At 46.5% G+C, this 26,096-nt stretch overlaps 1 protein-coding gene across 7 annotated transcripts in view; it reads right to left on the reverse strand.

Moving 5' to 3' along the window:
• The window catches only part of ZNF608 (zinc finger protein 608), a 104,001-nt gene extending 80,241 nt beyond the window's left edge, over positions 1 to 23,760 (reverse strand). For 5 of the 7 annotated variants that reach the window (XM_085214557.1, XM_085214555.1, XM_085214552.1 and 2 more), the window contains exons 1-2: positions 21,890 to 22,628; positions 19,903 to 20,953 (exon numbers count right to left, since the gene is read on the reverse strand). In XM_085214557.1, coding sequence (XP_085070683.1) covers positions 19,903 to 20,793 — 891 coding nt within the window. In that variant the 5' untranslated portion in view covers positions 20,794 to 20,953; positions 21,890 to 22,628. Of the gene's footprint in view, positions 1 to 19,325; positions 19,593 to 19,902; positions 20,954 to 21,889; positions 22,629 to 23,447 lie in introns of those variants that run through there. The other 2 variants (XM_085214553.1, XM_085214558.1) reach the window with 2 other exon arrangements.
• Positions 23,761 to 26,096: the final 2,336 nt, after the last annotated feature.

Below are 26,096 nucleotides of genomic sequence, written 5' to 3' on the forward strand. Positions count from 1 at the left end.
TTCCAGTCAGTAACACGTTTATTTAACAGTGATGACTGAGGATTTTGCTACAACACCATTCCTTGTAACAGCAGCAACAAACAGGGATGAGATCTCCGCATTTCGCTTCATCAGAGAGCAAACATTCTCATTATTAGATTTTGATTTCTAATTAATGATAACAGTGGCACAGAGTAGCAACAAGCGGTATCTTCAGGAAGGTCAGATAGCTGTATTTTAAGATTGCAATGCTCGTTGTAATTGGTGTTTAACTCGTTTATTTGACAATATGCTGATTCCGCAAACATCGCCAACTGATATACAGTGGCTTTTTCAGAAAGGTAACACCTTGGGAACAAACACCATTTGACTGAACTTTGATTCCAACAAAAGAGGGGTGGCCAGCAGGGACAGGGAGGTGATTGTCCCCCTCTACTCTCCTCTTGTGAGGCTCCATCTGCAGTACTGTGTCCAGGTCTGGAGGCCCCAGTACAAGAAAGACAGGGAGCTGTTGGAGAGGGTCCAGAGGAGAGCCACGAAGATGATCAGGGGACTGCAGCACCTCCCCTACGAAGACAGGCTGAGGGAGCTGGGCTTGTTTCAGCCTGGAGAAAAGAAGGCTGCGGGGTGACCTCATTGCAGCCTTTGCGTGCCTAAAGGGAGCCTACAGACAGGAGGGGAATCAACTCTGAAAGCATAGATAACAGCAGGACAAGGGGAAATGGATTGAAGTTGAGGGAGAGAAGATTTAGGTTGGATGTCAGGGGGAAGTTCTTTACAGAGAGTGGTGAGATGCTGGAACAGCTGCCCAGAGAGGCTGTGGATGCCCCATCCATCCCTGGAGGTGTTCAAGGCCAGATTGGATGGGGCCCTGAGCAGCCTGGTCTGGTATTAAATGTGGAGGTTGGTGGCCCTGCATGTGGCAGGGGGGTTGGAGTTTCATGATCCTTGAAGTCTCTTCCAGCCCTGCCAATTCTGTGATTCTGTGATCTGACAATCAAAGGCAGTGTTAACTTAGTCAGCGACTTTGTGGGAATGCCAAACATAGCTTTCACTTTCCAAACACGTAGGATTTACAGCTGCAGCCATCACAACCAAGTATTTCCTCCACTTACACACTTAGTCAAGCTCAAGTTACAGAGAAGCAACAAGGTGCAGGTCTCTGCGCAGTACAGACCAGTGGCTTATTAACACATCTTTTAAGATCTTTAATTAGGTTAGACAAAAAGCAAAATAGTCTTGATGTTCATTTGGCATCAGGGTGCTGACACGCCTCATACATTGTCTCTCTAGAAATACCCAAGGCACGTTTCTGAGGTCGGGTCATTCACACTAGCACTGAAAATGGCATATGTCATCACTGTGGTAACTGCCAAGATACCTGCATGTAAACATTTGGAAGAGAAAGTTCCAGAGCAGAGAATCAGGAGCTGGTGCCAGTTTAAACCATTAAGAATTCTAACAGAGGTCAACAACAATTAGCCAGGGAACACAGGGGTTTGCTTTCACCCCTCTGTAGTGATGTATAAGTGGCTGCCAATACACATCTCTTGTGCTTGTTAGCCTTCCCTCTATGGAATGAAACCAGCTTGAAATCCAAGTTAGAACAAGCACAAGCATTTATAGGAAAATGTGGGGATACTGAAATTAAAACCAACCTTTTGGTATTCATTATTCCCATCTGTTTCTCCACAGTGTGAAAAGGTATCAAAAAGGAACTAAATGTTCATTGAGGGACACTAAATACAAAGAATCTACACCATAGTGTGACACGCGGTATGTGCAACACTGTAATGTGGGTATGGCTGGAGAAGGGAAAAAAAACAAGATTCCTCAGTTCGGTAAGCTCCCATGGACAACACAAATGCTGAAGAGACTGTCCATGCCCATCAGATGGTTTACACTCTCTTGCATTGCCTTTCACTCTGAAGAGGGAAACAGCTCTCAGAACTCAGCTAATGCTCCACATGAAAAGCAGAACAATGTCCCATTTCCACCACCATCTCACCTGGCCACCTCACGGACTTGCCATATAGGCAGAGAATCTACCAAATTAAACCACTCACACGATGAATCATATGATTAGCACAGCTTACCCTAACTATTATACCTGGTATACTGGATAAATAACAGGCCAGTAACAGATCCCCAAAACACTGTTCAGCACTGAAGAGTGCTGTACTGACAAGGCTGTTTCTGTATTGTGCCAGCTCCAAAACAATCTACAAAACTGGAACACGAGTTTCTGAAAGGCTTCTGGCAAGCGTGCAGGCAAGAAAGGCAAGAAAAACCCCGCCAGATGTGATTTAACATCATCCTCACCATAAGAGCTTCCTCAAAAGAACAGGGGTGAGTTCTTCTCCCACCTGAGGGCAGTTCTCCCCCGTGAAGCGATTCCCTTCCATTCCTACCATTATGCCCCAAAGCTCCATCCTCCCTGCTGCCTGCGATACCCCTAGCTGCTCCAGTGCCCTGACACCAGGCACTGGAGAACTTGCAAATATTGTAAGGAGGAAGCCCATATGGACACTTCCAAGACAGGGTGATAAAAGAAAGATTTCACACTCAGCTTTCCAAAGGTGCTGTCACTTCAGGCTAACGAAACCTACTTAATTCCCTCAACAGAACAAAAGCCCTGAAAGAGATGTTCCAGACACATAGCCTCCCCTGGAAACGCTGCTACATTTTTATAGTTTCATAACACATTTTCCTATCAGTTTGGAACTATTTTCCTCAGTAACTGGTTGATAAATCCACAGAAAGCAGAGGGAAAACTGACAGGCTACAGCAGGGAACAAGAGATTTGGTTACATATACAATCTGTTAAACCAACAGGAGGGCCTTAAAGGAAAGTTTCTGCTTATTTTCCACCTCTTCAGGTAATGCTGAATATGGCACTAGATGGAAAAAAAAAAAAAAAAAAGAAAAAAGAAAAAAGAAAAAGGCACTTCCATGGGAGATTACACAAGGACTATCACATTACTATCACATAAATGCAAGCAAAGGTAAGAGTAATCATTGATCAGGTGGATGGAGAAAGAGTTAAACACAAAATCATGGTGACCTTTTATTTATTTTTGTTGTTGCTGTTTAATGAATTTCTCACGTTAATCAGAAGATTGGAAGCATCATTCTCAATGCTCAAATAAACTCAGGATAAACTCAGGACCTTTGGGCTGCAGCTTCTCACTGCTGAGCCAGACCCAACAGAGGGTGTCAAAGGCAGCTCCTCACCACCTGCCCCACTTCACCTCCTCACAAATCACCAGCAAACTGCCCACATAACCACACACACAGTCCCTTTTTATTTCAAACAAGCTGGGTGCTATGTTTGAATAAGCATGCTATTGGGACCACCCAGACTTCTTGGGCTTCCACTCCACCCCCCCCTCCCGCCTCACAACCAGAAGAAAGCTAAGGAACAATCAAGCCTGTGTAAAGCAGGAGTAAATGTGAGAAAGCATCCATCAGTGATGGGCACTGACGGTACTCTGGGCAAATGGGAACCTCACATGGGATCACAGCTCCAGTTCAGTTTTCAGAAAGCTAACAGAACTGTTCCACTGATACTTGCAGGCTGAGGCATCCTCTGGCAGTCAGCTGCCAGTTCTGTCCTGGCACTGCTCCATTTATGCCCAGATTCACTCACAATACATCCAGATGCAAAGGCTACATAGGGCCAAGACAAATTTACAGGCATTCTTTTCTAAGAGAGCTGTGGAAAATCTTTTGCGAGAGGACTCAGCAAAAATGTGACTTGGTTGCTTTAAGTAAAGAAAACGAGATTTACCATAGCCCACTTCCACAGTGGCAAACTGATAAAGCTAACAAAGAATTTCTACAGCACCATAATAGGATTTGATCTTGGAAGTACTGGCTCTTCTCAGTGCTGCCTGACTTATACCAAAGCAAAGGAATTATGTTTCCCTTCTGAATAGACTTGTAAGGATGCTTTGCTCTTACACCCCCTACACGATGAATGCAGTAATTCAGCCCTCAAGCGAGAAGCGCATTTATTTTTAAATGAAAATGTAATTTAAAAGGAAGGTCAATTAATCTCAAAATAACTAACAATTCCTTCCTGCTCATAACCTTGTTTCTCAGATAATGCTTTACAAATTTAGCAGTGGATAAAACCAATTAGCCTAGATATCTGAAAAACGTGGCATATTGACTCCCAGTTTCCAGATTGGATGACCTTCTCTAAGATAAAGCACTGAAACTTCTGAACCTATGGCAGTGAACAACACAGGTATCCTAATCCTCACCCAAGAGTTGGTTTCAAAAGCAAGTAAAGACAATGACTTCTTTATGCAACAGAGACAAGATCTGATTGAAAACACCCAAGGGCCAGACAGAGGGAGGGCAAACAACACAGAGAAAAGAGGTACTCTTGACTTCTGTATTTAAACTCATCAAAGGTTTGGTTCCTGGAAGATCCTGAAAAAATTCCAGTGGTTTAAACTAGTTTCCTCCTCCCATCCTTCACTCAATTCTGGAAGCAGTATTAAATCTGTCAGTCTTTTCTTGGAAGAACTGTAAGTTGTTACATGTAATCAAAGGCAGAGGAGATCTTACGCCACCATAAATATTATTCCCTAGCTATTTTTACCTCACTGAGTTCAAATCACATTAGCACTTTCTTTGTGTTTCTCATAATTTCACCAGACCTTTGGCTTTCAGTATAAAAAATCAAAATGAGCTTATATGAAATCTTCCAAAATTCTGAGATGAGGTAATATTCTTGGGCTTAAATTGCTGATTTGGAAGCAATTTTACTTTTGAATTTACTGAGGCACACATTAAGGGCAACAATGCTTAAAGATTGTGTTTGACTCTACTATGAAGGAAAGAAAGCTCAGTAAGCCTGACTTCCCTACATTGGTCAAAAAATCAGGATGTAGCCTGGGATGAAGCAGTCTATGGACAGTTGAGCCTCATCTACCCACAGAAAAAAAGGAATAATTTGGTCACGAGGATTTATGAAACATCACCCATTACTTCAGTGCTATCATTTTCACCATGCAATGTAAAGGCCATCCATGCCCCTGTCAGAGGCAGCAACAACAATAAAATTATACACTTGTAATTAGATGCAAAAAATATTACCATGTTGAGGGATTACTCCTGAGGAAACAGACTTCCTATCATAGACTGCTTCTGTGTCTCTGCCAGCTCTGCCATAAATGTTCTAATGCACAGAGTGAGATCACAATGCCAGCACATCAAGTTTTGTAAGTCTCACTCAGAATACTGCTTTCAGTCACACAGCATATGACGTCAATGCTCACCTTACCAAATAGGTATCAGGTAACTACAGACCACTGTTTAATGCTCCAGGTGAAACGACTGTTTCTCTGCATTGCTATAGGAGAAAACAAAAGGACATAAACATACAAGAACAGCCATATGATGACCATACACACTTCTCATGTAACTTTCTAGGCAGTAACCTCCTTGCACAGATGCTCACTCCCAAGCAAGCAGATTCCGTCTGTAAATGCAATGGATGCACTTTACCACATAGACTCTCATTTTCTGGGTAAGAAAATCAAGAAGAAATTAATACCAAAAAAAAAAAAAAAAAAAGTTTGGTTGAGAAGAACAGAGCTCCCAGGGTTACTAAATGGTAGACTACAGTTTGTTGGGAACAAGTTTAATAGCACAGGCTACTGGCACTGCTCTTTTCAGAGGGAAGTTCTCTACTGTGAGAGTGGTGAGGTGCTGGAACAGCTGCCCAGAGAAGCTATGGATGCCCCATCCATCCCTGGAGGTGTTCAAGGCCAGGTTGGACGGGGCCCTGGGCAGCCTGACCTAGTATTAAATGGAAAGGTTGGTGGCCCTGCATGTGGCAAGAGGCCTGGAACCTGATGAACCTTGAGGTACCTTCCAACCCAAACTATTTTCTATGATTTATGCTTGCTTATATGTTAGCAGAAAGAATAATACTATAAGAAACAACCAATTGCAGTGCCAAGCACTTAAAAAAATGCCACACCTGAAGCTCATTTAACTTTTTTCCTTCCCTCTTGCAATTATTCAGCATAACAGACACTGACAATTTTCCTATTTCTTTCCAGTGAAATCCTTTGCTGCATTTCAGACACGAACAACTGGCAAGCGAATCTCTGCCCAGATCTCTTGTCTCTTCTTTACATGAACTTGCTTTGAGTCAAAAGGATATACACCTCACCCCTACTATATCCTACTTTAGAGGGAATCAAACTAAAACAGCATTTTATAATGGCTTTAAATATCAGACACAACTTGCCAAGCTCATCTAAGCCCACTCCTTCTCTCACACTAAGTTACTGCAATAGCTGAAGATGGAAAATTGAATACTTGCAGCCAAGCATACATTGGCCCTTTCAGACTGTTCATGAGGTGATCAAATTGAAGCCAGTTTTCACATGAACAATCTTGGCATATCTTCCCAAAAGACTCTGTCTCCCTTGGTAACAGTGATGCTTCGTATAAAAGCAAAATGTTTTCTTTGATTTGAGGGTTTGCTTTCTAACATACATTTTCCATGTTTGAACTTCCCAAATTAATTTTCATGGTGGTGAGTGTGGGGAAATTACAGTAAAGAAGTAGAGAAAATTCAGCTTGAAAGGTAGAAGCATCGAAAGTCTGCAATTTACTGAAAAAAACTAGGAAGTTCCAACAGAAAAGCTTAACCAGCCTTTAACAGCAGAGGTTGCTTCATTTGTGCTTTAATGCTTTCTCAAGTTTGATCTTAAAAGCTTATGAACTTAACTCATGAAATCTTCAAATAGCAGGGTACCAGCTCTTAGAAAAAATGCCCTACAACAATAAATAGGAAAACATGAGCACTTTTGAACCATTTGAACCTCCTGCTCATTAATTACAATACTGAAACAAAGGCCCATTAAAATAAATAAATAAATAAATAAATAAATAAATAAATCTCGGAAGGAAAAAGAAAAAAAAAAAATTGTGAATATGCCCAGGTGTATTCCAGGGAGAAGGCTTCAGGCAAATGCATTACACTTTCTGAGATTAACTGGGCATCCCAGCACCCCCATTCATGCAGAAAACAAATTAGGGCAGGCCCTGTTGCAACCAACAGGTGCCCCTTAGTTGGAAGCAGCTCCAGATGTCTGATTGATTTCAGAGTGCAAAGCACATCAACGCTCCCTTCTCCCACCCTTTTCTCCCTACTAAATACTTGCACCATGCTCAGCAGCTGCTGCTGTTACCTTCTTTGTCCTTGGCTCCTCTTCTTTGGGAGGAGATGAAAAATAGCAGGACTTAGACACAAAACATAGAGCTCATTTCCTGTACCTTAGTGCCTCGCTCTTTCATCTCCTTGTCAATAGGATTTGGCTGCCAAATAGGTCTTAATCTGTAAACAAATGATTTGCTCTACAATTAAACCATTCATTTTCTCCTTCCTTCCCCCCTCCTCCTTTGGCTATTTGGCTGCTGTCCAATGTTGAGACTCATAGGTTCTTCCATTATTTAGTGCTGGTTAAAAGGCAATAAAACTCATTTGGAGTTTATAAAACTATAAGCTATCAGCAAAAGCATTTAATGCTTCTCAAAAGGGGTGCCGTCCAGACTTGCAGACATGGGATCAGGAAAGCCAAGGCACAAGCAGAACTAAACTTGGCAAAGGATGTGAAAAACAATAGGAAGACATTCTACAGGTACATTGGCCAGAAGAGATAGGCCAAAACAAGTGTACCTCCTTTGGTAAATGTAAAAGGAGAACTGGCTTCAACGGACGGAGAGAAGACTTTGCCTCGGTCTTCACTGGCGGCAAGGATTCTGGTATTTCTTATGTTCCTGAGCCCTGCATCCCTAGATCCCCCCTGCACTGTAAGGGCAGAGCAGGTCCGAGACCGCCTCATGAGACTGAATGTGTCCAAGTCTATGGGGCCGGATGGTGTGCATGCCAGGGTTCTGAAGGAGCTGGCTGAGGTGGTTGCCGAGCTGCTCTCCATCGTATTTGGAAAGTCATGGTAGTCAGGTGAAGTCCTGGCTGACTGGAGGAAGGGTCGTGTCACTCCCATTTACAAGAAAGGGAGCAAGGAGGACCTCAGGAACTACAGGCCAGTGAGTGTCACCTCTGTGCCTGGGAAGATCATGGAACGGATCATCCTGGATGACATTCTTGATCACATGAGGAATGAGCGTGTGATCCGAGACAGCCAGCACAGCTTCACCAGGGGAAGGTCATGCCTAACCAATCTGGTGGCCTTCTATGATGGAGTGACGGCACTGGTGGACAAGGGAAAGGCGACCAAAGTCATTTACCTGGACTTGAGCAAGGCCTTTGACACGGTCCTCCACCACATCCTTATCTCCAAATTGGAGGCATGTGGATTTGATGGGTGGACCGCTCGATGGATAAGAAACTGGTTGAAAGGCCGCAGACAGAGGATGGTCATCAGTGGCTCTATGTCCAGGTGAAGGCTGGTCCCCCAAGGGTCTGTCTTGGGACCAGTGCTCTTCAACATCTTTATTAATGACATCGATGACGGAATCGAGTGCGCCCTCAGCAAGTTTGCTGACGACACCAAGCTGAGTGGTGTGGTCGACACGGTGGAAGGAAGGGATGCCATTCAGAGGGACCTCAACAGTCTTCAAAGGTGAGTCCGAGTGAACCTAGTGAGGTTCAACACAGCAAAGTGTAAGGTTTTGCACTTGGGCCAGAGGGATCCCAGGCATCCATACAGACTGAAAGGGTTGGTCCTTGAGAGCAGCCCTGTGGAGAAGGACCTGGGGGTCTTGATAGAGGAAAAACTTAACGTGAGCCAGCAGTGTGCTCTTGCAGATCAGAAAGCAATTGGTGTCCTGGGCTCCATCAAAAGAGGGGTGGCCAGTAGGGACAGGGAGGTGATTGTGCCCCTCTACTCTGCTCTTGTGAGGCCCCATCTGCAGTACTGTGGCCAGGTCTGAAGCCCCCAATACAAGAAAGACAGGGAGCTGTTGGAGAGGGTTCACAGGAGAGCCATGAAGATGATCAGGGGACTGGAGGACCTCCCCTACGAAGACAGGCCGAGGGAATTGAGCTTGTTTGGCCTGCAGAAAAGAAGACTGCAGGGTTGAACTATTTGCAGCCTTTGAGTGCCTAAAGGGAGCCTACAAACAGGAGAGGAATCAACTCTTTGAAAGGGTTGATAACTGCAGGACAAGGGGAAATGGTTTGAAGTTGAAGGAGGGAAGTTGGATGTCAGGAGGAAGTTCTTTACTGTGAGAGTGGTGAGGTGCTGGAACAGCTGCCCAGAGAGGTTGTGGATGCCTCGTCCCTGGAGGTGTTCAAGGCCAGGTTGGATGGGACCCTGGGCAGCCTGGTCTGGTATTAAATGGGGAGGTTGGTGGCCCTGCCTGTGGCAGGGAGGTTGGAGATTCATGATCCTTGAGGTCCTTTCCAACCTGGGCCATTCTGTGATAAAAACACTGTGGATTTAGCCTGAAAAATTAATAAGGTGGAGGTGTATGCATTCATGTGTATGTGTACATACCTTTGGACATGGGGGGTGTTTTCTATGTGGTACACCGGTTCACTGTCAGATGTCTTTAAGTCCACTACTGTAAGCTACAAATGCATGCATTACATTTTGGCTTCAATTATCTTTGCTCTCTTTCCTCAACAGCTGATAATCACAGGAACTGCAGTTCACCTCGAATGCAGAGATGAACCTCAAAGAATATGCCATGAGGAAAACAAAAATGTCACACTGCTACAACATTTCACAATGTTTGTAAATACTGTTTCCTCATGAAATGATGTTGTGAATCATAGGAGTCCACCAGAGGAAGTCAAATCTTTAGAGAAATAAATAAGATGCTAAGCTTCTCATCTATGCACTTAAGAGTCATTTCTGACTCAAGGAAGCACAGAATAACATCAAGATCACTTTCTTCTATCTCTTGCTTTTACATTTCTGTCCTTGATGGAAAACACTCTCTCAGAAACCATGAACCCAAACATTATGCACATGTGTTCAACTCCATTCAGATGCTCATGCGGCCAGCAGGCTGCAGCCCCAGTGTGGGAAGGTAAAGACAGCAAAACGTTAAAAGAAATCTGTTTATAGGTAAGTGAATTACTACAAGTGAACAGCTAAATTTACAGGTGCAAATCTCATTTAGAAATGACAGGTACTTAGCAATATCAACTTCAGCAATATATGCCCAATGAATTCCACAAGCCTATTTAAAGTCTATTACGGCTGCTGACATCAATCTGCCAAGCTACAGAGTGCTAAGCTCTACTAAAGATTTGCACCTATAAATTTAGCTACTGGTATGTTTTAATTGAATACACTGTGTTTCTCCATACAGGCAACTACAGACATAAGGCAGCCAGGCAGAAGGGTAATCAAACAGAATTGTTGTGAAGCCTTTCACGTCAGCTTTGCCCAAAGAAGGACTGAAGTTTACACTCCCAGCAGGGTTTAGATTCCAGCCCATTCCACAGTGATCTTCAGACTTTCCACTCAAGAATTCACTTCCCCAATGAACAAAACTGCAATGGCCATGTTCCTAATGGGAGCACAAACATTACCTGAGGATCCTGAAAGCTCCGTATTTGTAAGGTTTTTAAAGGCATACCACTAACACACACATGCTCTAGTGAAGACACCTACTGAGTGAAGCATGCTAACAGATCATAATTAGCTGTATCTATGAAGACACACTAATGACCAAATGGATCTGTGATGAGGATCACTGCTGGAGTTCTGAATAATAGGTGGTTTCCAATATCTGGCAAATAAATATGTTTATCCTGCAAACCTAAGTAAAGATAGAAATAAAATCTGCAACAAACAAACAAACAAACAAACAAAGCCTCATATCCTGATTTGGTATAGCAATCACAAGGTGTTTTTAGTTTACTTGTCAGCACTGTTCATTTTTAGAATTTATCCATTTGTGATGTGTCTTCAATAATTACAAATCAGCTGTAAAATCAGCTGTAAAAAGCTGTAATGCTTTTGTAAACATTAAGTAGAAAGAGGCACTTTAAGTCTGAAATGTACATTACAATTTAAGTTAAAAAGGTGAATCTTGGAGGTACTTTGAGCACAGTTGACAAGTTCTCCTCCCAGAATAAATCTTAAGGATCAAAAATAAATATTCAAGAGCATTAATTTGTTTCTAGATGTGTGTGTGCAAGTAAAACAGCAGCCATAATGTAGAAATTTGAGTCACATTTTGCAACTAATTGGAAGCAGATTAAAATTCAGCCTCAGGGGAACATTGTCAAACTAGAAGCTGGAGCAAATGAAGAAAGAGGTGAAAGCATCGTGAAGAGCTGACAGATTTACAATGCTCAAGGCAATAAACGGTACTAGCTGAAAATGAATGTGCTTCACTGTAGTGCATGCAGTTCTCAGTCATATCTCAGCAATAACAGCCCATAGCCAAGAACCTCTTATTTTCAGAGAGATGGTTAAGGAAACAGTAGGAATGAAAAAAATACTGTTGCAGGTGGTGGGCAAAAATAAAATACAAATCATGCAGTGACTCAAGTTGCTACAGGAATAATCAAATTTGTCATAGTGGGCTCCATTTTGTAACATGGACTCATCTCAAGCAGGGCTCACGCAGACTGTAATGTAATGTAATGCTGAGTTGAGCAAGAGTCAAGGCATTAAGCTCTCAACAGTAGAAAAAAAAATCGAGTTTTCAAATTTTTAAAGTGGGCAATAACACAGAAACCTGCAAACAGATACATCAAAAAGGAAAAACCCTTTTTAAGAGGCGCTTAGGAAAGGTTGGAGGAGTGTATGAAAATTAAAGTGTAAAGGAAAATGTACCAGTGCCATGAAGGAAATAGCTGCTAGCTTTCTCCTTCAGTGTACGGCATCTGGTGCAACGTCACAGGAAAGACCATTAAAGGATCTGGACAAGAAATGTAAATAAAGAATATCAGCCAAAACTCAGTGCTGTTTTTATTAAAAAAGTAGTTTTTCTTTAGATGTGTGTATGCATACACGCTATACTCACAGACTTACATACACACATACACACACAAATATGTTTGTATTAATTTATATACACACACATACGTTTATATAATCCAGTCCTTAGAAGGATTGTGTAAAACTACACCATACTTGAGGTCTATGAATAAGATTTTCAGTAACAGTGGGTGTGAAACAACAATCTTCAAACCGCTTTCAAATTACAACAAAATGTTTCCTTTGAATTCCAGGAACCAATTCAATATATACTGCCTAACATTAAACCCTGGGCAAAACGTAACTGGTAAGACTTCATGTCAAACATGCTCAATATAGCCAGCATACCTCTGGAGTATTAGATCTGTATCTTCAGTGTAAGCTAACCAACCCTCGATATTTACTAAATCACATTTGAAATTTCTTGCAGCAAAATAGAGTTGACTTGAGAAATGAGATCTATTTCTAATTGCATTTCCTTCTATTACCTTTTGCTGCAGAGATACAGATCCATTTCCCTTCTTAAAAAGAGAATTGGCAAGAACATGAAACTCTGAGACATTCAACTACTGCCATTACTCCGCTGCTGTAAGCCTATAATAAAGCACAGATTTGATAGCGCTATCCATGTAGTGTGGCAAACCACACACAAATAAACAGTTCTCCACGAAGAATGAAAACCCAAAGACCTAACCCTTCCAATTCAAACATTATTGTTGCTTTTAACATGAGCCATCTGCAGAAATCGGGCCAAGGAGGTAACAGGAAATCCAAAAATAATTCGGTCTGGACCCGCGTGCTCTGAGAACAGAGATTACAACTGGCTTTTGACTCTTCTTAATGATTGAAAGAAGCAATGAAAATCATGAAACCTGCGTTTGTCTAATGATCACCTATGGGAATGCGGAGACCATTTTCTACCACAGTTCAACACAGGAACACCAAAACTCATCGGGGAAGGAGGTGGTATTCGAGCATGCAAACTCGTGATAGGCAGTGGATATAACAGAGCCCCCAAATAACTCCAAAGATAATGCAAAAAAAACCAAACAAACAAAAAACACACACACACACACACAAAAAACCCCCCAAAACTGTGAGATGCCAGCTGTTGTGCAAATCAGAATGACGGGGTGAATTTAAGGAGTTTAGGTAAGTGCGACCAATTGAAGCTTAGTCTTCCATTGCTAATTGAAGCATAAAAAATAGAGCCAGTTACTGAGGACAAACTGCAAATATACATGACAAAAAGAGCTGACTAGTAGAAACTTGACTGGCAACCAAAGACCAAGCTATTATTTCAAACTGTTATGGGAAAGCAATAAAATTGCTACCAGGTCTTCTCATGTTACTCTTCAATAAAAAGAAGCCACAGGGGAAATAAGAGGGGGGTGGAGGAGAAACACATCAAAACCTCTGAAGTTCCTTGAAGTAAAATATGCGTTTGTGGCATAATGCCATCTGCTTGCTGGTTAACATGACAAGACAATTCAACAACCAGAATATCAGTGTTCTGAAAACAACAAGTAACCACAATCAATAGATTTTAGTTCCCTCTTCTGACTGCAATAAATTACATTCACACACAACTATTGGCATATGCTTCAAATATCCCCACGGGCACATTTTTCTTATGTTATTATTTGACAGCAGAGATTCTCTGGAGACTGAATCACCTCAGCAAAGCTGGGTTTGTGCCCGGGAATAAGGTTTAGCCTAGGACAAATAAAAAACTGGAGAAGGAAGACGGGGAGCCTGGTTTTCAGCACTCATTATTTCTAAAGACTGTTAAGTCATAATGGCTGAGGAAGGTTTATCGCAAAGGACACAACTCAGCACTACGCCTCCTGACTCTAAAATTTACTAGGAAAAAAAAAGAACTTCAAAATTAAATTCTTGATGAGTTTTCTCTGAACAGCCTCACTGGACACTATGAGGAGGTGGCAGAGAAGCCAAGATCTATCAGTATGTGCTAACCTACTAGAAAAATTGACATATCAAACCTTTCTCGGTAATCAAACACTTCAAGCAGAAGAACATACTATGCAGTCCTCAATCCTATCTCATTCCCTGCAGCTTACCCTACTTCTTCAGATTTTATTATCCAAAGAGTCCTGTTTATAAGCACAGAGAATGCATCTGTGTACATGTGCACAGGGTCACAAGAAGAAACTGTTTCTACTCCCTTGAATTTTCTTTTTGCTTTCTCAAAAAGATGAAAAACATTACAAAGAACTTCCTTGTCAGTCAAATCACTCTGAATAGTTTCACAGCCCTTCATCCAGATGTTTTTATTCCGATTGCCAAGACCATTTTGTCAGAATTAAGATGAAATGCAACAGGGAGTGCTTACTGAAACCCTGGCTACAACACAGCTCGAAGCCATAGTTTAAACTTAACATTTGCCCAAATGGCTGCTTATAGCCTGCAGTAAGCTGTGGTTTTAATTTATGAATGTAATTAAAAAATAAAAATAAAAATCCGCAATTTAAAATCACACATTAGGAAAACTCAAGTTCTGCTACAAAAGCTAGTTATAATCTTTATTTGAATTATCTTATTTCAACCATATTTTTAGACAAATTGAAAAGTGAAAGCTTGTACTGTTACACTTTTCAGTTAAGCACTGCAGCACAGAAGTGCTGGAGCAGAAACATTCTGGCATGACAAGGGAAAAAGTTTGCCAGATTGAAGAAGAAAAGAAACATAAATAAGCTCTGTAGATTTTAAAGAGCTATTTACAGTTTGCAATTACATCATACTAAGAAATTTTCACAGACCACCATTACACTGTCTTCCACCCAACGGGGAACGTTACGTGCAGACCACTTTTTTTTTTTTTTTTTAATTGGTATTTTCCCTGTGTTTGTTATTAAAAAATAAAAATAACACTTTGATATGTAAGTTTAACTAGAGAACCATAAGGGTTTTGCAAAACCATGGCCATCCTTGCAACCGAAGTCACTGCGTCCATGGATGTGACCACCACCCAAGGGCCCATGAGAGGACATATTTCTATTGCAGGCAATAAAGCACAACTGAGAAGTCAGATAACCTTTCCATCCTTTCAGGAAATGCAGTGACATATGTAATGTACATTAGAACGTTATATAAGAACAATGTGAAGTTGGCAAAGCGTCAGCCACGTTGAGTAAAGAATAACCTGGTTGTTGATGCCCTATACGAAGTTCAGAACAAGACAAAGACATGGTTTAGTCAGCTGTCCTATTCGTGTACCACAGGATGTATCTGCCACACACAGCTGACAATTCAAAAACAGAGAGTTTTGAGGAACACAGAACATCCAGCAACTACACACCAAGCTAAGTGAGACAATCTGTCTCCAAGAGTGGGTGATGGAAATCCATAACAGGGAATTTATCAAAAATGCAGACAAAGGTAGTAGTTCTGATAGTGGAGAAGGTGTTCCCAGAAACACCCTCCTGACAAAGCTTGTAAAACGTGCTCAGATACCATGTACACTGGTAGCACCACCTAGGGCTTGCAGGAACACGGCATGTAAGTACAAAGAGAGCTTCAAAAACCATTATTATGTAGTTTCTTTAACATAATGGGCATTCTGAAGGCAGCTGTTCAGTGCCAATCTGGCCAAGATCTCCATTTCCTTCCACCCTCTGCTCAAGAAGGTCATTCTGACCTACTGCTGCACAAACCCTGTTTCGTGGCCTTTAATCTCATGTGTGGTTTTGGAGCTTGTGCAATCCCAGAAGTTTAGAAGGGAGAAAAGGGTGTAAGCATCGCACCTGGCACCATTTCAGCAGTGTCAGGGACACGGTGTTCGTTTGACATGCACAGCATGTGTCCAGTTAACAGAGAACAGCCTAGGCTCTCCCACAGACATCACTGACAGCAAGCCTGGGGACAGGGCTTGTGAAAAACACTCCACTGCTTCTTATATACCCACAACATGAGTTTCAACATGCAAGAAGACCTGTGCCTTTCAGACTTCTGACTCACACCATCATCAACAAGCAGATATCCCAGAGACCAAACCCTGTGGGAAAGCACAGCATGCTGTAGAGTGAAGCCCGTGGGTTGGCCGGCACTGCACAGAAGTGCCCACAGCCCACCACTGCCTCTTGTCAGGCATGCAGGCACAGATAATGTTCTTTATCATGGGTGCCACAAGACCAGTTATTAGCTTCAGTCAAAGGGCCAAACAAAGGCCGGATGGTGCTTTATCCAGCGCTTGGGCTGCAGCCAGAAATGGTATCACCAAAAAGCACAGGACTCCAGTTATCTTTAAAGAGTAGTTTTCCTGCAATCAACAGCTCTAGTCTGTGCATGGAAAACTTTTGTCAATGGTTTTACTACACATAATTAGTTAGCTGATAAGAGCTTGCTAAAGTTGTCTTTTGAGAGTCATCTTTTTTTTTTTTTTTTTGCCCCTCCTCCTTCCTCCTACTTCTTCGGGAAAAACAGCATCGTTCAGGTTCTAGCAAACAGCGAGACCTTTGAAGATCTGACCCTTATTGTGTTTGCCTGCTGGAGGTGATCTCTATTATGAATTCTTCAGTGACTGAGCTTCTGGAAATCTCTTTACATGAAAGCAGAACCAGTTAACTGTCTGTACGAACATGTGTTTTCACAGCCTCTCCTGTATTACTGCATCTCACAAAGCTTCTATAAAGTGCCAGGTGAACTTTTTAAAATAATAATAATAATAATAATAAAGAAAAGAGTCTCGAAAGTATGAGCGAATGTCAACCATTCGGTTCCTGTTTTTAGGCTGGAAACTAGGAACAGATGGTACTTTCCATGTTACTTGAATCTGGTTATTGAACACCTCTGTGGTTACAGGAGATTTTGCTTAGCACTTTTAACATACATTTCATTTATTGGACTATAAAACGCTACTTTGGAAAAACAAGTCTTTATATAGCTATAATTAAAACAGTCTTGCAGCAAGCCCCTTTAACGCGGAGAACACGGTTAACCTCGTGACATCTGGATAATCAATTCCTTCCCTTTTACTGGGTATTTATGAAGTTATTAAAATTGTAAAATTACCGATGCCGAGGACAGGCGCTTTCCCAGCAGCTCCCCACCAGGCTGCGGGCTCCCAGCGCTGCCTCCAGCCCCGCGCCCGGCCCGCCAGGCCCAGCAGGCTCCAGCCGCACCGCCGCAGACGCCCGGCCTTATTGCTCCACAGCAGCCAGATCCCCAGTGCAGCTTTCAAAACAGTTTGCTGTCAAACAACAATAGACTTTGTTCTTTAATTGAAGCGGGTGACCCGCTTGCCCTTTTATTTCACAGTGAATAAGCTACATCCAAGGCCAGCCGGGACAGTACATGAAAAGCATATCTCTGTCACATCATTAATCAAAGCGTGTACTTAAATGATTTACATCAGCGGGCACAAATCACAAGGCCCGATGAAGCATGGCTTACTTTCAGTCCTGCCACAAGGCGCCAAGGCGAAATAGACAACGCCAGCCAGCGCGTTCATCTCCTCTAAACAACCAAACGAGAAGAAATATGCCAACACAAGAGGGACATTCGCTACTGAGTCTCACCAAGCATTCAATTACAAGCTGCAGCTCAGCACCTCGGGCCGCAGCTCCAGATTTCCCGTATTATCTTCATCAAAGCACGCAGATCTCCACACGCCAAATACAACCCTCCCACATCTCAGTTAAGCTGTGACTGCTGCAGACCCCCATCTTCCCCTAACGCAGACAAAGTAAATGGCTGTAGATAAACAATGTAGCAGCTGTTAGAAATACGGAAATGCGGCTAAAAAGAGGAAGATTTGTTCTTGCTGACAGATATTAACTGTGCTAAAAATGGCAGAGCATGGATAAGGGATGGAAAATGGAGACAGGTTTTAACACCAAGAACCTGAGGAGTGGTTAGCCTACCTGTCAAAGCTACTTATTCAGACATGTCACCAGTGGCTTAACCACAGAATGGGTTGCACAAATATAGCTCAAACATCTGAGAATTACAGCATGCTTTGACTTTATCCACATACCAAGGGAGTGGCAACTTTTACAACGTACTTGCGGTTTCTGCATTAAAAAAAAAAAGCCAGCAGAACACAGTCACTGATTTAATTAGGCTTCGTAAGATCAATTTATCATGTTTTACACGACTTTCCACAGCAAGGAAACAGAATAAATAGACCAAAAATAGACACTGAAGCACGCTGTGAAAACTAAGCAGTGACTGCAAGTCCTGGGAATCCGCTCCAAGCTTTTCGCAGATAGTAAACAAATGCAGCGTTGTCTTTCACACCACATACAAAAACCTTTGGATTTTGACTCAGCGGGCATTAACTCCTTTCTGTCTAGTAGGACACATCCAAATTCATGAGACGTGCCTTTCACAACGCGATGATAAATGGAAATTGATTTTTAACATGCAAGGCTTGAAAACTATATATCTCCAGATACAAGGTGCTTTGTGCAAGTGATGCATACCCAGCTCCAGCCAAGGCGAGAACAAAAACAAAAAACCCATAACGATAAACAGTGCGGTGCACTGCGCGGCATCTGGCACGTATGCGTACCCTTCGTGCGGTCTCCCGTGTGACCCGAGAGCGAAAAAGAACACAAAAACGGGAGAAACCACACCGCTCTCTAATCTCTGTTGCCATGACAGCAGCCTTTGAGATACTGCAATGTTCAGATTGCCAGCTAAACAAAATTGTTGAATGTGAACATTTGGCTGGAAGATTAAAAGGCTAAGGGGGTTGCAAAAGGGCAGTACCTCCCACATTCCAGGCAGCCACTGAATCCAATCAAACGGCTCTGACTCCTTAACCACAGCCATTGTGAGGACTGGATTAGGGCAATTTATCTAGATAGTTAAAACAGATTAGAGAGCTGCAATTTGAAGACCATTGGCAACAAAAGCAAATGCCTACTGTACTAAGTTAATAGAGGGAGCGGGAGACTTTGTGACACCTTTTCACAGTGAACAGAACCTCCATAAATAAAAGTGCAAACGTATACGTATGAATTACACCCGTTTGCCTCTCTTCTCATCCGCGTTCAGACAAGGTCACAAAGGCTCATTCAAATTCATCCGTAGATACGCTACATTAAAAGCAATAACACGCACACAATGAGAAATTCACGTTATTTCCTGCCTCGAATGCAAGCCCTTGAAAAATATTTTCGGATTTTTAGTGATAACTCATGTCACAAACACGCAAATCCAATCCTGGAAAGTCGTCTTGGACGCTAGAAAACCTTCAACACCTCCGAAACGAGAGAGCAGCACAGACGGGCGCTTAAGGAAAGGTGACTTCTTCCCCGAGACCTCGACCCTGCCGACACTCGCAGGACGCTCCGTCAGCGCGTTTTCCCAGCGGCGCCGCTCGGGGAGCGGCGCGAGCAGACGACGCGGTACCAGCAGAGCTTCGGGCCACCCGGCACCGCTCACCTTGCCGGTGCTTCGGGCACCCCGCCGGCAGCCGCGGGCCCGAGCCCTCAATGCGCGGGCAGGGCAGGATGCCGGCACCGCGCCCGCCCTCCCCCAGAGCGCGACGGTGGGCATTCGTCGGGGAAGCACCCTCCGCTACGCCGACGAAGGAAAGCGCACACCTCCGCTCGGCGCCCCTCCTGCATGTCACCGCTCGGCACACCGGCGGCCGGACCCGCAGGAATTGCAGTGCTCCGTTCCCCCCACCTCCCCTTCTCCCAACCCCCCGCCCTCGTGAGGCCCGGAGGCCCCGCCCGCCGCCGCACGCCCCGCACGTCGGGGCCCGTCGCGCCGCGCACGCCGTGCCGTCGGCGCCCCTCGTCCCCACGGAAGGAGCCCGCGTCCCCGCCGACGCCTCCCGACGGCGCTGCGGACGGCCCGCGCACACCCGCAGCCTGACACTGCGGGGCGGGCGGGTGCCGCCGGGAGCGGGGACGGGCTGCGGGGCACCTCGCCGTCGGTGGGGAGAGGACGGAGGTGTGCCACGAAGCAGTCCGTCACAGACGGGGGGATGCAGAGGAGAGGAGCTTTGTCCTACCTTTTCTGTCTTCAATTTCTTGACTCGCCTGTGGCTCTCTTCCTCCTCCTCTTCCTTTTTTACCAAAATAGAGTTCCCCATTAACCCTGAATCCGGGGTGCCTTTGCTAACTTCCCCGGCGGCTGCGGCGGCGGTGCAGTGGAAGGGGCTGCCGCTCCCCCCGCCGCCCTTGGACCCGTAGCCATAGAGGTGCCCGGGGGGGCCCTGACCACCGCCGGCGCCCCCGGGGCCGCTGGGGGGGCCCAGCTGCACGTCGTGCTGCTTGTCCTTCCGGGACTTCCCCGCATCCTTATCCCGCTTGGCGCCTCGGCTGCCCTGGTTTTTACATGGTTTCTCCTCCTTGTTTTTCCCACAAGAGGCTATGGCGGTGGTGCTGCTGGTGCTGTTATTATTGCAGTTTGGGTTACTGCTCGCGCTTTGACCCAGTGCTGAATTCATGCCAGTTGCCTCTCCAGGGCGCCCTTGGACTTCCTGCCTCTTGCCAGCACTGCCGATCTCAGGAATCCCATACAAGGCAGCAGAAGGCAGAGATTTATTAGCATCCTTAGAAGTTTTACTCCTTTTCACTTTTGATTTACTAGTCTCTTTGTGAGAGGAATTCCCCTGGGGAGCAGAGGGCTGAACAGAAGCAAATTTTAGGCCATCAGCTAAGGCTGAGGTAGTATTAGCCCCACTGGAAGCCAGAGCCCCACAATCCTTGGAGCTGGTGCCGCTGCTGCTGGTGGTATTGGTAGAATTATTCATCTCAAATTTCTGTCTGTCCTTCTCCAAATCCGCGTCCAGATCGATTATTAAATTCCCAACACCGATTTCCCAATCATCGCCACTGTCATAAGTGTCAACCGCGTTTGGATCCACACCTTTTCCTGTACTAGAAGTGTTCAATGACATCCTGAAGATGAGATCTCTAGAGTAAAAATTCGATGAACTTTCCTTTGGAGGTGTGGGGACATTCGTTTATCTCCGCTGGACTTTTCTAGATTTAATTCTTCTCGTCCTCCTTTTCCAGGTGTGTCTGGGTTTGTAACCTGTGGTCCACATCCACCTTTTCCTGTGAGGAGAGGAAAAGTCAAACATGTTTTGTCTGGGTCTTACAAGAATATAACACGACTAGTAAAAAAAAAGCCAAGGCGGGGAGACTGAAATCATTCGCCACCCACATTTTTTTCCCCTCTTAAGTTTGTTAAAGCAGAGGCAATAGCTGTCGTGCTTTCACGGTGAGCATCCTTAACCTACTTGTCTCCCAACATCCTCAAAAGCCACATCCAGGAAAAGGAAGAGAAAAAGGGAAAAAAAAAAAATAATCCATTAGCTAGGTGATTTAAATCCACAAAGCTCAGGAAACGCAGCCTCAGAGCTGGTGCCTAGCTGTGGGAGCACATGTTGTAATTTAACCCCAGGACCACCACCTAGGCACCAGAGGCAGAAAAGGAAGTACACAGGCTCTCTCTTCACCACATTCCATGGATTTTGTGGCTTTAAACCAGACCCTTGAAGTTTTGTGTTATTTCTGTATTATCTTTTTTACCCCTTTTGTACTTAAGCCCCTTCTTATTTATTTATTTTTTGGGAGGAGAGAGAGGGAGAGGAGGTTGAGGGAAGGGAGAAATCTAATTTTCCTTCACACAATACGGTTTCTATTAAAAACAAACAACCCGTAAGCACAAATGAAAAATATCAAATCCCACAGTTAAAAAAAAAAAAAAAGAAGAAAAGAAGTAAGACCTTAAGAAACATCAGCTCAAGATTACAGTCCTACAAGCAGTTCTAGCAGTCACACGATTGTTAGGTCTGTTAAATACAGTATTACTGACTGTACAGGAAACTGATTAAGACATACACTTTAAGTGATCTGCACCAAGGTGGCCTCAGTGACCACAAATGAGTGTGTGTTTGACAAAGCTCAGTTAAAACGATTTTTAAAGGGATCTCTCCCTTTTGCAGCCGCTTACCGAAATATTTATACATAGAGATGCAGAATGCTTACCTTCAGTCCTTCATCATTTTTTTTAATTAAACCAGCAAATCAAAGTGCTGTTCCCACTCGTCTCAGCAACAGCTCTGTGTCTCATTTTACTTAGAGAGCAAGCGATCACGCAGTAGGCAGCAAGTATCATCGCAGCCCGGTCAGTGACACATCTCCCCTACTTTGGCACTCGGATCAGAGGTCCTTTTTTGCTTGTTTGGTTTTTCCTCCTCGCTTACAAAAATAATTAAAAAAAAAAAAAAAATGCTGTTCCTCACTCACAGCTCTGCATGCCGGTAGGCAGCATTCACGGTCAGAACTGGAGCATCAGGTTATTTTTGTTGTTGTTGTTGTTTTTTTTTTTTTTTGCTGTTTTGTTGTTGTTTTGTTTTTGTTGTTGTTGTTGTTTTGCTTTTTTTTTTTTTTTGCGCCTGTTTTGCTTTCCTGAGTAAGCACGAAACCGTAATAATAGTCACAGTAATTTAAAAAAATAAAATAAAAATGTTATCCCCAACTTCCCACTCCATCTTCAGCTCCGCGCTCGGAGCCCGCCTGAGCAGTGAGAAACGATCCCGTGCGACAGCCCACAGGCGGCCGGGTGTTACCGGCAGAATGTGCTAACATCGGGTAAATTAGTGAAAGGGAGGAAGGGAGAAAAGGAGAAGAAAGGACTGAAAATCCGGGCTGGATTCCGCCCGCTCGCTGGGAAGTGGCATTTTTTTCGCCCGTCCTGACAGATCTGATTTCTTCGAGTAACTTCAGGGGGCGCGGGGGCGGGGCGGGGAGCGCCGCGCTGATACCGGGGGGGGACGGGGGGGGAGCAGCGCGGGCCGCGCGCCCCCGGCAGCGCCGTACCGACAGCGGCGTTCAGCAGCGCGCTGCGGTAATTGGAGCCCGGCGAGACGCAGCCGACGACCTTTTTTCAGGACAGGCCGCTCCCCCCTCGTTGTAGCCCGGCGCGCGGCCCCTCCCCCGCTTCGCCGGACGGCGCGGAGCGGAGCCACAGCGCGGCGTTGTTAATTAGCGGCGGGGGGAAGCGAGAGCCTAATGAGCCGGCGGCGGCGGCGACGGCGGCGGCAGCGGCGGCGGCGGGGGGCGGGGCGGGCCGCGAGGCAGCGCCGCCAACCCCCGCGGCGCTGCGGTTCCGTTACCGCGCGCCGCACGTGACCCTGCCGGGCGCCATTGGCTGCGCCGCGGCAAAGATGGGTGGCCGGGGCCTGCGGGCCGCCCGTCCCGCGGAGCCGCGCAGGGTGACGGGCCGTGCGGCGGGCCCGCTCGCCCCCCCTCCCCGCCCGCCCCGCTCCCGTCCGGCCCCGTGTCGGCGAGACACCTGGCACCGCCGTGCCGAGCTGTGGCGGGCCCTGCCCCGTTGCGCCGCCGGGCAGCGCGCCGTTGGGGTACGCGCGAGGCCGCGCGGCTGCCCTCGTGCTCGCCGTGCCCGGGGCCGCTCGCTGCTCGCGGCGGCCGCCCTGCTCTCTGCGGCTCCCAACGCTACCCTTGGCAGAAGAAAAATAATAATTAAAAAAAAAATAAATCACCCCCTCTTCGTGCTACAGACACACCACGCAACCGTACTTACGGTCTGTACTGGATGGAGGTGGCCTGTTCCTTCTAACTGCATTGGGTGTGTGTTTGTTGCAGCCGCTTTTTATTTTTGGAAAAAAAAAAAAAATCTAATGTCTTCAACAGATTTATTGTATTGGGAAGAAGAGAGCACCAGATACCATGAACCTTCCTTTCTTTCTCAAAAGGAAAATTAAAAACAAAAGCGCGAGGAGGCCCGGCCGCCCCCCGCACGCACGCGCGCACACACACGCACGGGCCCGGCGTGCCCCCGCGGCGGCCGCGGAGGGGGAGTGGGACCGGAGCGGTACCTGAAAGGGACTTTTCTTTGTTCAGAATGCCCCTTCCCTCCCGGCCAATGAGAACCCAGCTTTTATGAAATCGGGCCTTCCCATTGGCCGCCGTTCCTCCTGCCTGCCGGCGGGCTGTAAGGCAGCGAGGCGCACACACGCGGGACGTGCGGACACGCGGGGCACACGCGGGCTGTGCGCGCACACCCGCAGCCCTCGGGCCGTGCCGTGCCGTGCCGTGTGAGCGCCGGCTGCAGCCGGCCGGCTGCAAATCTCGCTTCTCGTTTCAATTTGCCTCCTGTAACATTTAAGGCTTAAAAAAAAAAAAAAAAAAAAAAATAGAGCGGGAGGGGGGATGGGGGACAAGCCAGAAAACCAAGGTGGACCGCCGCTGTGCCAAGATTCATTCGTTGAGAGGAAAACTCTCATTTCGTTTTAATTTAATTCCAAGGCTGCTTTCGCGGCGATGATGAATGCTGTTCCCGTGCCGTTTTCGGAGGCGGTGCGGGCATCGCTCGGCGCCCAGTTGCCCCTCGCTCGGAGCCTGGCGGGCTGGGGCTGCTACACGTGCTGTGTCAGGAGAAGCAGCCAGCGCCCACGGCCGTGCTCTGTCTGACAATATGCCTTAAGTTAGGCAGGTCGGCCTTTATTAGTGGTGTGGGTTTTTTGTTGTTTTGTTGTTGTTTTTGGGGGGGGGGTTGTTTTTTTTTTTCTTTTTTTTTTTTTTCGGAAGGAGCGAGAGCAGAAAATAACCCTTTTGTTTCCAGGCCCCTGATTTACTGCCGCACGCACTGAACTGTGAACGCCGGCGACCATATAACTACCACGTGAACATCCTTTCACAGGAATTAGTAACACAAATCTTCCCAATCGGGCTTTGTGTCGCTCGAAAATATCCCCCTTAATCATCCTCTTTGTTTAGCTGGGGAGCCATTACGCCGCACCTCCGCCTCAAATTGCGCTTAACCCTTCGTTGCCCGACGGGCGGGCAGTGGGGCCCGGCACGCCTCGCACCTCGGGGCCAGACTCGCTGTCCCTCGGCATCTCCCCGGGTTATCTTCCCGGGAACACCCGTATGTCTCCGGGCCTGCCGCCGGTGCGGGACGCCGGCTGTCACCCGGCAGCGGCTGCGGGACCTGCAGAGTCCAGCGGTGTGTCTGGGCTTCGTCAACCCGCGGATCGCTGCTCCTGTTTCGTTATGATCTGTATTTTTCAGATTTAGGTAATAGCCCTGATTTTTCAATATCGACCTCTGTTTAGACACGTTTCACTTTGGGCTGCTGCTCGTCTGCGAAATTACAGTCATTTTCACATTATTATCCAGCGAGTAGGAGACGATTTGCATTGAGCGCCGAGTGGGGGAAGGGGCGTGATGGGAAGCGATCTGCCACGGTTAGAACATCATTCCAGACCGAGTAAAATCGCTGCCAACAGATGGTCTGAGAACGAGCCGAGGCGGAGCCGCTGGACGAGGGGGCAGGGATGCCGCTGCCCCACGGCGTTACCGTCCGTTCGGAACTGACAGCGAGGCCAGCGCCGGGCACGGCCCCTCGGCTCAAGCACCCCAGAGCCCCGCCGGGGGTCGGGCAGCTTCCGCACCTGGCTTCGGCCGGCCGGCCCGCCCGTGACTGCTCGGCAGAAGGGCGACGAGTTAGTGACGTTCGTCTAAAATGGGAAATCCGGTTCTGATTAACGCGGCCGCGGACCGCTAAAAATCCCGGCGAGAACTACCCCCCACATCTCGCCGGACACACGCATCGCGTAGGCTAGGAAAAACCACGGGCAAACATCTATTTTCAGCGGAAGGCACGCGGGGCCCCAGCCGCGCCCCGGACAGCTGGCATCACACCCGTGCCGGGCCCAGCATTCTGCTCCCGCAGCCGCGGCCCGGCTATCGCGGCCGGCAGGGCCGGCACGGGGACGCGCTGCCCCCCGCCGCGGAGACGCGCCTCTCCCCCTGCCGCCGCCGCCCGCGCCGAGGGGGCAGACAGCCAATCAGCGCCGCAGAAATCGCTTTCGCGGCCTCTAATTGGTCGAGGCTGAGAGCCAGCGTGCGGCCGGCCGCGAGGCGCGGGGAGCCCGGGTGCGGGCGGGAGCGGCTGGCCGGGCGCGCGCGCTCCCGAGGCGCGCCTCCGGCTGCCGCCCTGCCCTGCCCTGCTGCTGGGCGCGCGGCCGAGCCGGCCTCACCGGGTCTGCCGGCGGCTGGAAATGCCGTGTGACTCTAGCAGCGATTGCAGCGCAGCCGTCATCTCCTTTATGCAGACGGTTTCCTCCGACGGCACCCTTTGTGACTGAGTGTCGGGTGCACGTTGGTGCCGGTCGCACCGCACGGCTGCGGTGATAGAAACAGCGTTTTTCTTTCTCCTCCGTATTAA

This window comes from Meleagris gallopavo, chromosome Z (genome assembly GCF_905368555.1).
Source record: "Meleagris gallopavo chromosome Z, MGAL_WU_HG_1.1, whole genome shotgun sequence".
NCBI classification, from domain to species: Eukaryota; Metazoa; Chordata; class Aves; order Galliformes; family Phasianidae; genus Meleagris; species Meleagris gallopavo.